Below are 16,857 nucleotides of genomic sequence, written 5' to 3' on the forward strand. Positions count from 1 at the left end.
CTTGTCGGACTTGCATTGTCTTATTTATTTAATGTAACACGACGTTTGTGTGTTACATTAAATAAATAAGACAATGCAAGTCCGACAAGATGTTTTCACTGTACCATTGTCTACCACCTTCAAAAACTAAAAGCAAGGTTCAACGACAAATATAAATTTGTGTTATAGATATTGTTGTGTGAAATTATTTTACTTTTTAAAAAATAGGAAAAATACTAAATGCCCCTTTAAATGCTGCAAACATCCTAACTTATAAAATAAATCATTCTGGTAGTTTCGATGCAAGTAACAAAATTGTCTTGACTTGTTACGATGGAATGGTATAACTGAAGAAATGGATGCAGTATAATATTCTATAAGAAATAATGTATTATTACTTCTTTAGCGATAATAAGGATAGCTATATCTAGATTTTGTTGCGGACCCCACATTTCTGTCAAAGTATATATGCTTTTGAACTAATTTTTTTACGCGCCTCAACAAACTGTTTGTTTTATGATTAATATAGGTATGTTAAAAATAAATATTTTTTTTTGTGTTTTAAAAAAAGTAAAAAAATGTAATATTCTTTGTAATCATTTTATTATTTATCAAAAAATTGTGAAACTTACGCATCCTTACTTGTAAAAGCAATTTTTTAATAATTTAGTTATTATATTTTCAATATGGTCGTTCTTATTCCTAGTTTTAAAATGGCTGCTTACTCTTTCCTTCATAACAGCTCTTTTAAAGCAAATTTGCTGTTTAGAAAGAAATTTTACAACAGATTAAAGCTTTTTTCTCTCCGGGGTGCATATTAAACGAACCGTTATAAGAATTTCAGTAAAACATAAATAATGTCTTTATTTTACACTGAGAAAAATGTAGCGTCTATTATACAGAGAGATGAAAAAGATGTGTGATTTATATTGTCGTCTACAAAACACTGGGATATTTTAATTTTCAGTTTTATTTCCCTTTTTTTAATTTAATATATCCAAGGAAGTGCCTTATTTGTTTATACTATTTGGATTTGATGTTATTTTATTTATCGTTATGTAAAGACAGTTAATTTTATAAAATCGTATGTATATGTACTGTATAGGTTTATAGCACTATGTATACCCACATGAGAATACATCTCTATATACAGGGTGTCAATTTGAAAACTTCCCACCCCTATTATCTCGAAACGGGTTAGGTTTTTATAAAATCGCTAGGACACGTCGATTTTATTATCGAGGGGGAACAATTTTTATGCAGAAATCACTTCGCCTCTTTCAACCCCCTACCCCCCAGAACCTCTCTCTCAAAAATCTTAAATGGCAATAGGGGTTGAGTGATACCTCATTTGAAAGAACTTTTTATTCTCTACATTTTAGCACCTTATTTTTTAAATTTGAGTGCTGCGTTGCCAAGTTAGGGTTATTTAAACATTGTTAAATTACTTATTATTAAACATTATTCCTGAAAGTGTTTTAATTACGTTAAAGCTATGATTTGCATTGAAACATGTTATTTAGGTTAATATTATTTTTAGTAAACATTTGCATAGCCGTTACAATTATGGTCTTTACAAAAGCACGCCTAAAATTTATTTTATTAACACATCTACTTTAAGAGGTGTTCAAAGTGTTCTCCATTGCTCTCCAAACAAAAATAAAGTCTATTCTCAAATTCTTCCCGAACATTCTGAAATACCTCTTCTGGAATAGCCCTACTTGCCTCTGTAATTCTTCTTTTTAAATCTTCGATATCATCAGGCTGAGTTTTGTAAACAACCGATTTTATGTGCCCCCATAAAAAAAAATCTAAGGGCGTTAAGTCTGGTGACCTAGCAGGCCATGCTATCGGTCCCCTTCTACCAATCCATTGGTTAGGGAATCTGTTATTCAACCACTCCCGCACTGGCCGAAAATAATGCGGCGTAGCTCCATCTTGCTGAAAGTGTAGTTCGTTTTCTTGCAAAATGTTACCAACTTGATTTTCCAGTTCAGTTGTTATCAAAGGATTAATTACATCTTCAAGTAGGTGTAAGTAGAGCTCTCCAGTGAAGTTTTGTTCAATAAACAACGGTCCTATAACAGCATTTCCAAGAATACCGGCCCAAACATTAATTTTTTGTGGCCGCTGTGTAGCACCCTCTCTGAAAATGTGGGGATTGTCCTCACTCCAGTATCGACAATTCTGTCTATTGACATGGCCGTTTAGGAAAAAGGTACATTCATCACTGAAGCAAATGTTGCTTACCACAATTGCACGAGTGTTTATTAAGTTGGACATAATTTCGCAAAACTCTATTCTCCTATCAAAATCGTCCTCATGAAGTTCCTGTAAAATTTGCATCTTGTACGGATGATATTTATGTAACTGTAATGCTCGTCGTACAGTTTCATGTGACATTCCAGTTAGACGTGCTACTGTACGGAGAGAATTGGTGGGTTCTGCAACGAATGTTCCCAAAATCTCTACTTGAGCATCTTCGTTTAAAACACGCCGACTTGCCCTTTTTTTGTTTCCACCTGAACCCGTTTCATTAAATTTAGCTACTACGTCCAAAATGTATCTGTGACTTACATTACAATTAGGATTTCTATTAATAAAAACTTCTGCCGTTCTTCTTGCGCATCTTCCTTGCTCGCCATAAATAAAAATCATTTCAATTCTTTGCCTAAGCGTGTATACCATAGTAACTAACAATAACACACATTATTGAAATAAATTTTAACTGACTTAAATACCTAGTGACATTGACTGGTAGGAAAGTTCACTAAATACTATTTTAAATTTCGGATCATATCATCGAACTGTATTGAGACGAATTCCATTGCAAACGAAAATAAACAAAAAAGAAAAAAAATTAAATGTTTATCTTTCATGACCAAAAGAATTTGTCGGATTGATAAACACTTTCAGTGAGAAATGCACCGGTTCGCTTTATGGTCAAACACGTTCCAATAGAAATCATAGCTTCAACGTATTTAAAACACTTACAGGAATAATGTTTAATAATAAGTAGTTTAACAATGTTTAAATAACCCTAACTTGGCAACGCAGCACTCAAATTTAAAAAATAAGGTGCCAAAATGTAGAGAATAAAAAGTTCTTTCAAATAAGGTATCACTCAACCCCTATTGCCATTTAAGATTTTTGAGAGGGAGGTTCTGGGGGGTAGGGGGTTGAAAGAGGCGAAGTGATTTCTGCATAAAAATTGTTCCCCCTCGATAATAAAATCGACGTGTCCTAGCGATTTTATAAAAACCTAACCCGTTTCGAGATAATAGGAGTGGGAAGTTTTCAAATTGACACCCTGTATATAAAATTGCTTGTCATTACTGACTGACTCACTGACGCATTATCACAGAGCCCAAACTACAAGAGCTAGAAACCTGAAATTTTGGCAGTAGGTTCCTTTTATAATGTAAAGATCCACTAAAAAAGGATATTTTGAAATTTGATCGGGAAGGGGAGAAAATTAATTATTTAAAAAAAAAATATTTTAAGTTTTGCACGGGTTGCCTACTCTAGCCAAGTATTGAGAGCGAAGCCGCGGGTCACGGGCTCACTTATTTATAAGGCTTTAATACTTGATATTATAAAAAAAAAACGAAAACTGTTGAAAAGAAAGGTAAATAGGCAAATATTTAGCGGTAGTTTAAGAGCTTTTTCTATTGAAGGCTTCTGTGAACATAGTAGGTATGGGGACTTTTCTATTCAAAAAAATACATCTTTTTGAAAAAGTATTTAAGGAATCCATATTTTTAAGGGGAAAATAAATTATATGTATTATAGAAATATACAAAGCGTAAGAAAGCTTCAAGCCTTTAAGTTACAAACCAGTAAGTGCCGCCTTCTGGAAGGTATGTTCCAGTTACATAATCTCAATTGCGACTAACTGAATAAAAAATTTAAAAAAAAAAACAAAAACGAATGTTTGCAATTTCGTCACTCAAAAACTACACTATCGGACAAAAGTAGAGAAACTTTTTAAATTTGCGTTTTATTTGAATACTTCAAAACTAATGCAGTTCTACACATAATGAAAATCAACAATAATTGTTAAGACTTAATTTGTATAAAGTAAAATAAATTGTAGAAGAAAATCCTAAGATTTAATTTAATTAAACAAAATATTTATGAGACAAAAGTAGAGAAACTAAATTTTATTCCAAAAGTACAAGTTATTTCTTATTTCTATCTTAGAAAAATTAATAGTAAGTAGAGTATCCCTTATTGGCAATCACCTCGCGGCATCGATTTGGCATGGATTCCAACAGTTTCATAATGGTTTCCTCTCCAATAGAATTCCAGGAATCTTGTAAAACTTTTATAAGATCATTTTTATTACTGATCTGATGTTGCCTTACACGCCGGTCTAGTTCCTCCCAGAGGTTTTCAATCGGGTTAAGATCGGGACTTTGCGCAGGAAAGTCCATAACCCTAATATTTTCCGATAAAAACCAATCTTTGACAACCTTTGATTTATGTTTGGGGTCGTTATCTTGTAGGAATATCCAAGTCAAAGGTAAATTATCCTCAGCAAAGGGTAGCATTACATTTTGTAGGATGTCTAAATACACAAATCGATCCATGATACCCTCAATGATGTGTAATGGTCCTGTACCGAACCCAGAGAAGCAACCCCATACCATGCAGGAGCCACCACCATGCTTTACCGTAGGCTGTGTATATCTTGGATCGAATCTTTTGCCTTGTGGTCGATGTACCCATGAGATTCCATCGGACCCAAACAAATTGAACTTACTTTCATCAGTAAAAAGAACTTTTTTCCAGTCGTTGGTTGTCCAATGCAAATATTTTTGTGCAAAGTTGAGTCGGGCCTTCTGATTCTTCTTGCTAATAAACGGCTTTTTAGCGGCTCTTCTACTAAATAATCCTCCTTCCCTCAGTCGTCTTTGTATGGTCTTAGAACTAACATTAACACCAGGTAATTCACTTAAAATTTTATTTGCTGACTTGTGAGGATCAGACTGGGCAATTCTTTTTATCATCATTTCCATGTGTTTGGTTGTTTTTCTTGGGCGGCCACTTTTTTTAATGCTTTTTGTTGAATTTCGTGTTTTAAAATTAGAAATTGTCTTGCTAACAACAGACTTATGCAAATTAAGCGTTTTACTAATGTCCACTTGTCGTATACCACTCTTGTGTGCATCAACTATTTTTCTACGAAGGTCTTCAGACAAATATCTTCCGCGAGGCATGTTGATTAAAAAAACTATGCAAAACTATCAACAGAACTCACGTAAAGCGAACTAAATACTAAATTTGGACGATTGATATTTAGGTTTCTCTACTTATGTCCATCCGAAAATATTTGAATTCTTTTATTGTAAATAAACAACTGATAAGAGGCATGTAAAATGCGGTAAAAAAACGCAGTTGTTGAGAACTACAATATTTGTAGTAAATATTTAATTTAAATACATGGTTTCCGTAAATCAAAGAATTTTTAGAAGTTTCTCTACTTTTGTCCGATAGTGTATACGGCATCGGTAAACGCGATTGTCTAGCGTCCTTTGGCGGCATACCTAATTTCTGTGAATTTGCAACTGCTGTTCTTATGAATTTTATGCCAGTTCACTGAGTTATAAGAGAGATACCGACACAGATGCATACGCACAATTTCGGGAAAATAATCGGTTTTATTTAGGGTTTTATTTTATTCTTCAGTTAATACCTATATTAGCATCGTGATAGGTGATTAAAACTTAATGTAAATAGACCTATATTATTTTTTATTTTATTATGAGCTTATTAAAATAATCAATTTATTTTGTGTTTATTAACCACTTATTTAATCTTCTGTGAAGAGAAAAAACGTTTGATTAAAAAAAGATACAAAAAAATAAGATCGGATAAACTTATTTTCTGTGTATATTTTTCTATAAAAAAATTTCCTTGTTATGATTTCTTATAGATACCCATACCCAGGGTACTGTAAGTTAGGAGCAATTTGTTTTTTTAAGTACTTTCTATAAGATATTTTTCTCGCCAAGCAAATATTTATAAATAGATTTGGCAGCATATAATATTATAGTCTTCCATCAGACCCCTTATGCAGAAATAAAGCACTATAAAAGCTACTTATAAATCAAAATTGCTGTCTACAGAGGCCATTATAAGGCATTATTATAAAAAACTGTATACAGCCTTCAAATAATACCTTTATAGAGTAATAAAGCTCCTTAGACAGTAATTATACAATTTTAAAAGTGCTAACAGTAATAACTAACCTAAATTTATTAATATTTAACGGCGTGTTTCTAAAGTAAACAAGTAAATAGTTTATTAACTTTTTGAATTGTTAAGAAAAAATGTTTAAAATTGTGGAGACCATCGAAGAAGGGTAAAAAACAGTTAACAATTGTTCCTTCAAACTGGGAAAATAAGGGCGTACTGTACTGGCCCAAAAGTGAGACAGAAAAATTAATAGAAGATGGTAACTCATACCCAGAAGATAACTGGCTGGTTTTAAAATGCAAGATGAAAAGAAATTATTTAATAAACAAACTAATTGCCGAAGAGGAGCTAGTAAGGATGCTTGAAACAGATGAAACGGAACAGAAGGAAGGAGCAACAATAGATACTCTCAAGCTTAAACCTGCTAAACCTATTAAAATGACGAAATAAAAAAAGACGTGAACAACCAAGAAATTATACTCCAAAAAATTGCCAAAATTGAGGTAACGTTTGACGATTTTTTAAAATCCTTTGGGGAAAAGTCACGGGTTACATCTTCAAAAGAAGGGATAAACGTTGTAATTCGAGCTGATGAGCCTTTTGAGCCAGTTAACACACTTGAAGATCTTCGTAAATTGGAAGAAAAATTATCTGATCAAATTATTTTTGATGAATGTATGGCAAAAATGCGCTTTGTCTGTGGTCGAAACCCACATGGAAGAAATAAGGCAATAGACAATTGCTATATTTTAATTGACAGGTTTTTTACAAGATCCTTTATGACAAAGTGTTCATAGGCAGGCGGCTCTAGACAAAATAACATGGAAAAGATCCCATTTAAAATTTACAAAAACATTATTAACCTGTTATTCCAAATAATATATTTATCAGATGACACATTTAATATGAATGAATGTGAATTTTTTTTTTTTAAATATAATCAAAAACTCGACAAGAAGAAATGAGGCTGATGGCAAAACAATATGTCGGCAATGTAGAAGCAAAAATCGACCAAAAAAAATGGACTGTAAAGCAAAAGAAAGGAAAAACTCGGAAGGACAAACGCCGACCGAAGAACAACCGACAATGCTCGAAGAACAACAACTGACGCCGACTGATGAGCAACACTGCGTCGTAGTGGAAAATGTAGGAAACGAAGAAAATGTTGGAAACAGTGATTAGTTATCTGAGTTGTTAATAAAAAGTGTCTTGAAAAAAGTGTTTTATTGCTACGTAATATTTATTACAAAGTATGAATTAATGGAATAAAAATTACTTCATTTTTCTTATTGCTAGATACTGCAACCATTTTACATTTTATATTACTTATACAGCAAACATGTGGGTTAAATTCTGTACAGGTAGATTTATATATGTTTAAAAAAGAAGACCTGATTGGTGTTTCAAAAAAGTTTTCAGTTTTTTTTTAACGCATAACCATATATACATATTTCACTACTTTGCACTCTGTTTGCGTATCGCATTTGCACTATTTCATTTTTAGTTGTTAAGAACCATTGATAAGGTGTTTGATATGTTAGAGTAAAGGTAGGTAAAACTACTTTTAAAAAATTTTCTTCTGAATTTTGATTTTTTAAATTTGGAAAGGATTTTTTTTTTCTGTAATTGACCATGTTTCGACTTGAGTAATTTCACTTAATCTTTTAGCAGCTTGAGCAAGTGGAACATTTCCATTTCTTAATAGGTTTTTTATTTGATATAATCTATTTTCAAATGGGTATGCATTAAAAGTTGAAAACTTTCCGAATTTTGAAATTTCATCAACTACATATGTAAGGTTATGAACGTTGCTAGTAATGTAATCAACACCATAAAAGTCTCCATAATATTCGACATAATTATTGAAAAGTGCATCAGCTATGTTTAGATTTTTAGAACTTTGCACACAGTATACACACACACCATTAATTTCCCTGTGGCACATAAATCAAAATGGCGAAAACCATTAAAATCTTATTACTTTCCTGCAACTTTAATAAGACTGCTTTTTAAAATGCCCTAACAGTCCCTAAAACACTATTTTGTGTTTTAAATACTCTTTACGAAACGCTTTTAAGTCTTGCAACTTTTTTTATGAAATACTTGCCCTGCAAAGCTTTTTTAAATAACCTTTTAAACTTATACATGTAATCTAAAGTAATACTTATAAAACAGCATCTACTTTCTTTATTAAGCTTGTATAAATATATTTAGGAGCTTCTACAAGCAAACTATAAGATACAATTGCTTACAGAGGCGGTTTTCCTTATAGTGGAGGCAGTATAAATATTCTTACAGCAAGTAGCATTATAGCTATAAATCAGCTTTATAAAAAAGTCGTAAGAATATTCTAAGAGCAATCGTTAAAGGCTGTTTTTCCCTCGGAGATAAATTTGCCTTATCAAAAACTTTTATAGCGCAAAAATGGCAATTCGAAACCTTTAAAAAACCTTTATAAATAAAAACTAGCTTTTAAGCTGTTAGTAATAAGAGAACTTTGTTAGTTGGGCGCCTGGCAATAAACCGACGCAATCCTGATACCGCAGTAAACATCTGCGGTGGTTTAGCAACCTGTCAGGCGCAACTTGTCAGGCGCGTCTCCAGGTGGCAGATAGCAGAACGGCCGGAAAACCAGAAATGGTTCCGGTTAACGGTGACTATAAGGGAAGCCAACGGGCCTACCTCCGTCCGGGCCAACTGAAGGTCATCGTCGCGGACCAGCTATATACCGTAAACCGTCCATTCGGCCCAACGACCCCCATGATCCTGAAAGGGAGCGTGGGGTACGTGCTCATGAACGGCACGAGGGTCTGGGCTTAACCATCCGGACCGCGTGGTGAGAACACCCCCTCTTAAAATCTCCTAATTCTTAGGGTATGGCGCGCGCCAAGGGATGCAAGACTGGGGGGAAGCCCAGTCACTAGCGGCCAACCCTGGGGAACAAGACGCACCCCATTGTATACAGCCTTACTCCTGCATGCGGGGCTCTGCAGGGGTGGACCACCCTTTCCCTAGCTACTCGTGGGAACATCTATGATGGACCAAGATACCCAAAATACCAAAGAAGGGGGCCAAGGGCAACCTTTGCCAGCAATGGCGGGACCTAAAGGAACCGCTGTTGAGAAGTCAACGGCGGGAAGGCGAAGAAACCGCCGCTTGAAAGCCAAAGAGGGACCTGCTGGGAGGAAACGACCGTCGGGGGCTCAAAGACGAAAAGCCAAACTGTTGGCGGCCAAGGAAAGGGGGGGGACGGGGCCCAAAGAGGCACTGACACCCACCCAGACCAAGGCCAATACGAGCGAGACGCAAAAACGACATCGCTCGGAGGGAGAAACTCCGCAGGAGTCAAAAAGACCCAGGAAGAAGCCCAGGGGCCCAAGACGGGAACCAGGGCTGTCCTATCGGGATGCTGCGGCGCAACAGCAGGCAAACACCCTAAAGGGCTGGCTGCTCAACAAAACGCTCGCTCTGCAGAGCGGATCGCAAATTGCGCCCAAGTTTGCAGGCGTAAGCCAGGGTGGAGGAATCCTTCACATCACCTGTGTCGACGAGTCAACTAAAAATTGGCTCGTCGAACTGGTGCAGAAGGAAACTCCCTGGGAAGGAGCTGAACTCCAGATAACGGAGGACGGCAAACTTCCCAGACCGGTGAAGGCAATAACCTGGGTGCCGGGACCTACTGAGGAACCGAAAGCACTCCTACACAAGCTGGATGTTCAAAACAACATCAACACCAGCTTGTGGAAAGTGCTCGATATGAGGAAGGACCAGGACGACAAGGGTTGCCTGGTAACGCTCCTCATGGACGAGAAATCCTGGGCCAAAGTAAGGGGAGCGAATCAATCGCTATACCTCAACTTTGGCAGCATAAAGATCAGACTCTCGGCCAGCAGCCAAGAGAAAGAGAAGAGGGACCAGGCAACCCCTATGGAAATAGAGGGATTGCCGGGAACCTCTTCTTCCTAAAATCGCTCTCCGCAATGGGTGTGAGGCTGATACAAATAAACCTCCACCACTGCAAAGCAGCTACTGCGGCCTTACAAAAATGCATAGCCGACAATAATATTCAGATAGCCCAGATTCAGGAACCTTATACTTATAGGGGCTAGATAAGGGGACTAGGAAACCTCAACTAGTGTCAGACCCAAAAGAGGGACCTAACCTAAGAAGCTGTATCTTTATAAGAAAAGATATAGAGGCCACACCGCTGTGGGAGTTTTGTGACAGGGACACAGCGGCGGTCAAAGTGCAAATCAAAACAGCGGAGAGGAGCTACGATACAATAATAGTATCAGCATACTTTCCGCACGATCAACAAGGGGAACCACCTCCGACAACAGTTCGGAGGTTGATAGACCATCAAAGATTGGATAACCTTATAATAGGCTGTGACGCCAATGTTGTTGATGTCTCTGGCATTTTCTCATAATATTCCGACTCTACAAAACAAAACCAAAATTCGTAGTCGCCCGTTATTCGTTAGTAGACACTGGAAGGTCATAATGAAATTTCATAATTTGTTATTCAAAATAAAATTTAAAAGATATTCAAATAGCTAGGTAACAATTTAAATTAATCGTGCATAAAGTTTTAAATGCATTTCTGCCTTAAAACTGGTATAATTTTTATTGCGCTTTTATAGCTCGATATAGCGCATATCGGATCATACAAACTTTGAAAAGCCTACTTAACCTTATAACTTTCAAAAATCATATTAAAATAAGTATACTTACTGTCCTCTACTTTTATGTATTGATAACATCCACCAACGCCTTTGACATCTTAATTTTTTTTTCTTTCGTAAATTTTAAGCACAAGTCAATACAATAATGCAGCAATACCGGCGGCTAAAGTTTGAGCTTCCATTTTACTTCACCTAGATTTAAAACTTATATAAATTTAAAAAGAAATAATATAAATTTGATGCGCCAGAGCAAACGTTGGAACCAATATGTGTCCAATGTTTCAACTGAAAAGTTCGTAGCATCGTGTGGGAGGTACACTGGCAAAACGCCATGTGTCGAACGTTGTATCAAACGTTGGACCTAACGTTTGCCACATCGTCTGGGAGCGGCTTAAAGCGGAGAACACATATACGCGATCACGACCACGATCACGATCACGATGGCGATCAGACGCGTCCAAAGTAAAGAAATGTAGCCGCACATACTTGTCATGATGATTGATTTCACGGAAGAATTTATTGAACATGTAAAGAAACATGATGTTTTATTCGATATGGCACATCGTGATTATAAGAATGTTCGTATTAAAAATAAAGTATGGGACGACATTGCCAAGGATATGGGAAATCATCATACTGGTAAGTAATAAACTATTGTTTTGTATACACATAATATATTTGTTAATTTATACTTAGCTACACATATAAATAAATTAATGAATTTATTGTACAGGGTGTCTCAAATTCGTGGCTCAACATGGGGAACTCCGTAACTATGGGCAGGTTGGTTAAATTATAGAAAAGTTGCGAAATTTTGAGCCTAATAATATGACATTTAAAAAATTAATAAAACCCGAACGGTTCCGAAGATAATTGAAAAAACTATCGTCGTATTTTAAAATTAGATCACAAAGAAGCTTAGAAAAACATTAAATCAAATTTTCAACATTTTGTTTTTTTTTTTCTTTTTATCTTCGGGACCGTTCGGGTTTTATTAATCTTTTAAATGGCAAATATGCCGGCAATGGCAATATGCCTAACGATAGTTAGGCCTAAAAATGCGCAACTTTTGCTAATTTAACCAACCCTGTTATGGAGATCACCCATAGTTACGGAGTTCCCCATGTTGAGGCACGAATTGGAGACACCCTGTACACTGTTCAAGTCGTGTTGTAAAGTAATTAAAGTATGTTTAAATAAACCAAGAAGTAAAATCTTAAATATCAAGAAAAATACTTAACAATTCCATACTTTTGGACATAATATGTGTAAGTTTATTATGAGTGACATACTTTTACAAATTACTGAAATGGGAAACAAATTTTTCACGTATCCCAAACGCTAGGTTTACCGCTCTTCTTCTATCAACTGGCAAGGGATGGAATACCTGTACTGGCATATCATTGTGTTCTTTTAGATTAAGATATTTTTGGTCAATATTTTTTTCCCGTAAAAAGTTGTGTAATACACAGGCTGTTTTTACAAGCTTTGTAGCCGTGCTAACTTTTACTTCTAAGGGTCTAAAAAAAAATCTCCATTTGTATGCCAAAAGCGTTTTCCACAACGCGACGAGCTTTACATAGATGGTAATTGAATTTTTCTTTATTACGGTCATATCTCGCTTGTCTGTAGGGAAATGGTCTCATTAAGTAAGTACTTAAGGTAAAAGCTTCATTGCCTATCAAAACACATGGAACCTCATCATCTTTACCGGCAAATGGCCTGTTAGGAGGAATATTAAATGTGCCATTTTCAAATCTTCTTCCCATAGCAGATTGCTCGAAGATACCTCCATTACTATTTTTACCATAGGCACCAACATCTACACAAATAAATTTATATTCAGGGTCAACAATCGCCATAAGAACAATTGAAAATTTTTTTAAGTAGGAAAAATAATTTGATCCACTATTTTGGGGACACCTGATTGTCACGTGCTTCCCGTCTATGCTTCCTAAACAGTTGGGAAACTGCCATAAGTTTTCATAGCCCAAAACTGATTTTTCCCATAGCTCTTGTGTGGGCTCTGGCATATAAATTGGCTGCAGTTTACTCCATATAACAGTGCAAACCTCTTCAACAATTACAGCAACTGTTGAAAATCCCAATCGAAAACTGTGACCGATTGTTTTGTAAGAGTCGCCGGTTGCCAAAAATCTAGAAAAAATATGGTGTCTTAAATCTCTCTTTCTGATACCAATAGTTATTTATGTTGTAAGGGTATTATAAGGATGTTTATACCCCCGAAGGCAACAATCTTACAAAGCAGAGGGCCTTTGGCCCGATTTGTGAGTTGCCCGAGGATATAGACATCAAGTAATGCCCGTGGTACATACCATATTTTATGTCCTACTTCATAAAATTGCAAGTTAAATTAAAAGAAAAATTAAAATCACGAAATTTTTACCTACATAGTTGCTAAATAAACAAAGTGTGTTCATTATTGTTAAGTGTCAAAGTCAAAACTTAATTAATTTCATATAAAATCATAAATTTTTCATAAATATCGAATAAAACCTCCCTAAATGCTGCCAAGGTAAAAGCTGTGGCAAATCTCATTCCCAAGCAGTCAAAAGACTTATACAATAAAGAATTTAAGAGGTTTTAGAATGATTTATTAATTAGTTATTTCTGTTAATGCCCTAGGGTATTATATAGCATTTAATATGTCTGGTAACTATGATGTTATGAAATAATATTATACGAGTAGGACATAAAAAATATTTCAGCAAAAGGTATTAGCAAAAAATATTTCATTGTTAATTTAGATTTATTTAAACGGGCATGTTTTAATGGTGTACTATTTTTATTTGCAGGCGACGATTTAAAGAAGCGCTGGAAAAATTTAAAGGATTGTTTCTCAAAACACTTACGCTCCGAGAAAACCCGAACTGGACAAGCAGCTAAGTCGATCTCTCGCTATAAAGCCTGGCCTTGGGCACAGCATATGGAAAGTTTTCGACCTTTCTTACAATTTGCTGTAACAGATTCTAATATTGCTGATACCAACATAGGAGTAAGTGAAGAAATTGAAGCATCTGACGTTCAAAATAAAGCTACACAAATGACTGAAAACATACTAAGCGAAGCAAGTACTGACCAAGAAACATCGAAGCAAATTTCATGTCATAATCGAAGACCAGAGAAAAAAAGAAAATCGATGGAACTTCCAGCACCCAACAATTCATCATCTGCTGATAAAGTTATTAAGTACTTAAATGAAAGGCACTCTGACATCAAAAGTAACTGCAACAGCATAGATCTAACATTTCAAGGATATGCTGCAAGCGTGAAGAGACTATCGAATCGACGGCAGACTAATTAAATTTAAATATGCTAAATTAATTATGGAAGAAGAACTCGCACAGGAGGCGGAAGCTCAGGAGCAAAGCCGGCCAGGGACAAGTTATTCAAGGGCTTCCGCTTCTTCATCTTACGAAATGGATTTGCGATCTCCATTTGACAATGAATCTTCCTATCACGAATTATCAAACTCAAGCAATCTACCTGGAAGTTCTAATGACCTGAATTCTTCCGGTGCAACTTGGTATGAGGATCTGTGTAAAACCACCATCTAACTCCATAAAATGTGTTTTTTTCTTTAATTTCTTTATATTACTTTGGAACAATAAACTTGCTTACAAAATGTTTATGACTTACCTTAATGTGACGGCTAATCGTTCTGTTGCGCCAATCGGTTCTCTAAATGTAGTTTCTTGTTTTGTAATATCGTCCTTGATAAGATTTATTATTTTATCAAAACATTCAAAATTCATTTTAAAGTAAGTATAGAATCGATTTTCGTCTCTACGGAGCTCAGGATATAACCTATGAAATTCGCCTTCGTCCTTACGTTTTTTATTAATCTCGTGTACCCAAACGTTTCGTCTTTTTATCCTAAAAAAACAGAATAACCTAAGTGGATTCTTGTCTAATGGACGAGAAGTAATTAGACAATCTGAGATTACCTTCGCCTATCATTATTGCAATTTTCATCTTCATCCAATAATATTGCAAGTAGTGCCTCTTCCTCAAAATCCTCCATTGACACTTTTAACCCGCCCTCAGATTTAAAATAAGCTGTTTATGTATGCGTGCACTTCGACTGAGCCTAATCGCGATCGCGGATATGTGTCCACCCCTTCTGAACGCAAGGATCGCCATCGCGATCGTGGTCGTGATCGCGTATATGTGTTCTCCGCTTAACAGGGTCGAACGACGCGATCGAAAAGGAGTCAGCGAAGCACACGCGTAACCTTTTAATTTTATTTTGTTATCTCTCGCAAATTTCACTAGTTAAGTCCTTACACTTTGTAAATAAAAGGAAAAATAAATCTCGCTTTTGAACGTATAGTATCCTTTTATTTTGTCGATTTTAATTAACGTTAGCAGTGTTTGAACCAAATCTCAATAGTTTTTTTATTTTAATATACAGTCCGCTAAAATCAAACACGCGTGACTAACTCGATCCGAATTATTTAGTGGTGGGGGACTGTCGAATAGATGTCATTGCAAGCATAGCTTAAAGGTTCGTCTAAACTGCTCGCAGATTGAATGTAAAATGCAGAAATGTGAGATAAAATCTCAAGGCGATACCAATCGTGGGTTAGGAGCACATGTTGAACTCAAACTAAGTTGTTGTTTACTAATTCTAGACTTTCATTGTTCTACTAAGCTTATCATGCGGACATTTTATCCGATATTTGTAGTTGAAGTTCAACCAAAAATGTACATCTGGTGAAAACCAAAAATAAACTTTTATCTAACTATCGTGTGTTGCTCGGGATAGATTATGTAAAGCTATAATGGTATGAATACAAAAACCACATTTAATATATTCCTAAATAAAATACACCGACTTAGATATGCAGGAGGAGGTTTATCTTTTTATTTAAAAAATTTTTGTAAATCATCATTTGCAGCTAAGTTCACTTTTGTAAGTGGTGCTATGGAAGTCGGTGAGTCTGCTCCTTGACAATTCCACTGCATATCTAGACCAGCGTTCATTTATTTATTTAATTACAAAATATGTATCATATCTGAATTTCACTTGTGAATTTCTGACCTGCGTTTGCCATTCCGTCATCTATTCTTATTTTGGGCTCTTAACTAACTTCATAGAAACTTTGCCATCATCATGATCAAGCAACGTAAGTACTATATTACCATCATTAGAGTAAGAAACTTCTGAGATCTGCTGGAGACAATAGGGATGCGAAAGACTTTTAAAAATTCAATTTTATTTTGAGAAAATAAAATATTTCTATTCAAGAGCCATCTCAAGGATCAATACTAAAGACTATCAGATTTAGACTCAAAATGTAAGGAGTTACGCATCTCTTGTGTTATCATAATCTTCAAGTTCGATTTTTTAACTTAGTACTACTCGAATGTATTTCCTAGTTTAGAATATCGAGTATGTATGAATTGACTAAACAACTATATTGTAAAAACCACGTAACTTTGCAAAGTGATATCGAATGTCTCCCGGTTGCAGCAAAGCAGAGTTAATTTATAAATTTTGTTAAAAGGCACGAGGTGAGTTTCACTAAACGTTAATTCTTAAAGTAAATTAACAATATGATATACAAATAACCTAAACTGCTAACTACGTTCGCCGAAGAAGAGGGAGATGCGGTTGTCGTGAATGTTACATTGACGTATTCGCTTAGTCCTGCGGCGTTTTTGGTGGCTGCCAGCACCATGTAGGTGGTTTCCTCGGTAAGATTTCGAATTATATAAAGTTTATCTGTAGAATAAAAAAAATATTAGATAGTCCAACCTAATTAACTTCAAAATCTTATTTAATTCATATCAATGGTAAAGGCAATTTCAAATATTATATTATTATGAAAATGTAAATACGTTAATTATTCTCATAGTTTTTGTACAATTTTATTAGTGTTTTATAGTTAAAGTTGATTCGTAGGGTTTCTTTAGGGTTCTACTTACGTTTGGTTTATTATTTTCATCTATAGTGTTTAGTTTTTAAG

General features: G+C 35.2%; 2 protein-coding genes and 1 pseudogene across 3 annotated transcripts in view; 1 reads left to right on the forward strand and 2 right to left on the reverse strand.

The window, feature by feature from the left end:
- Positions 1 to 5,780: 5,780 nt before the first annotated feature.
- LOC126747397 (uncharacterized) lies at positions 5,781 to 15,215 on the forward strand. Its single transcript, XM_050455981.1, has 2 exons — positions 5,781 to 11,503; positions 13,681 to 15,215. Exon 1 carries the CDS (start codon positions 9,214 to 9,216, stop codon positions 10,144 to 10,146), a length of 933 nt encoding a protein of 310 aa, XP_050311938.1. The 5' UTR covers positions 5,781 to 9,213; the 3' UTR covers positions 10,147 to 11,503; positions 13,681 to 15,215.
- On the reverse strand, positions 11,496 to 14,662 carry LOC126747395 (uncharacterized; annotated as a pseudogene).
- Positions 15,216 to 15,673: 458 nt separating the features above from the next.
- Positions 15,674 to 16,857, reverse strand: part of LOC126747387 (hemicentin-1) — a 106,695-nt gene continuing 105,511 nt past the window's right edge. For both annotated transcript variants that reach the window (XM_050455972.1, XM_050455973.1), the window contains one exon: positions 15,674 to 16,613. In XM_050455972.1, coding sequence (XP_050311929.1) covers positions 16,420 to 16,613 — 194 coding nt within the window. In that variant the 3' untranslated portion in view covers positions 15,674 to 16,419. The remainder of the gene's footprint in view (positions 16,614 to 16,857) is intronic.

The sequence above is a fragment of the Anthonomus grandis genome, chromosome 19 (genome assembly GCF_022605725.1).
Source record: "Anthonomus grandis grandis chromosome 19, icAntGran1.3, whole genome shotgun sequence".
NCBI classification, from domain to species: Eukaryota; Metazoa; Arthropoda; class Insecta; order Coleoptera; family Curculionidae; genus Anthonomus; species Anthonomus grandis.

What these genes read in the sequence shown, in the direction of transcription:
- LOC126747397 (XM_050455981.1), top strand. Translation starts at nt 9,214, where the DNA reads ATGATGGACCAAGATACCCAAAATACCAAAGAAGGGGGCCAAGGGCAA.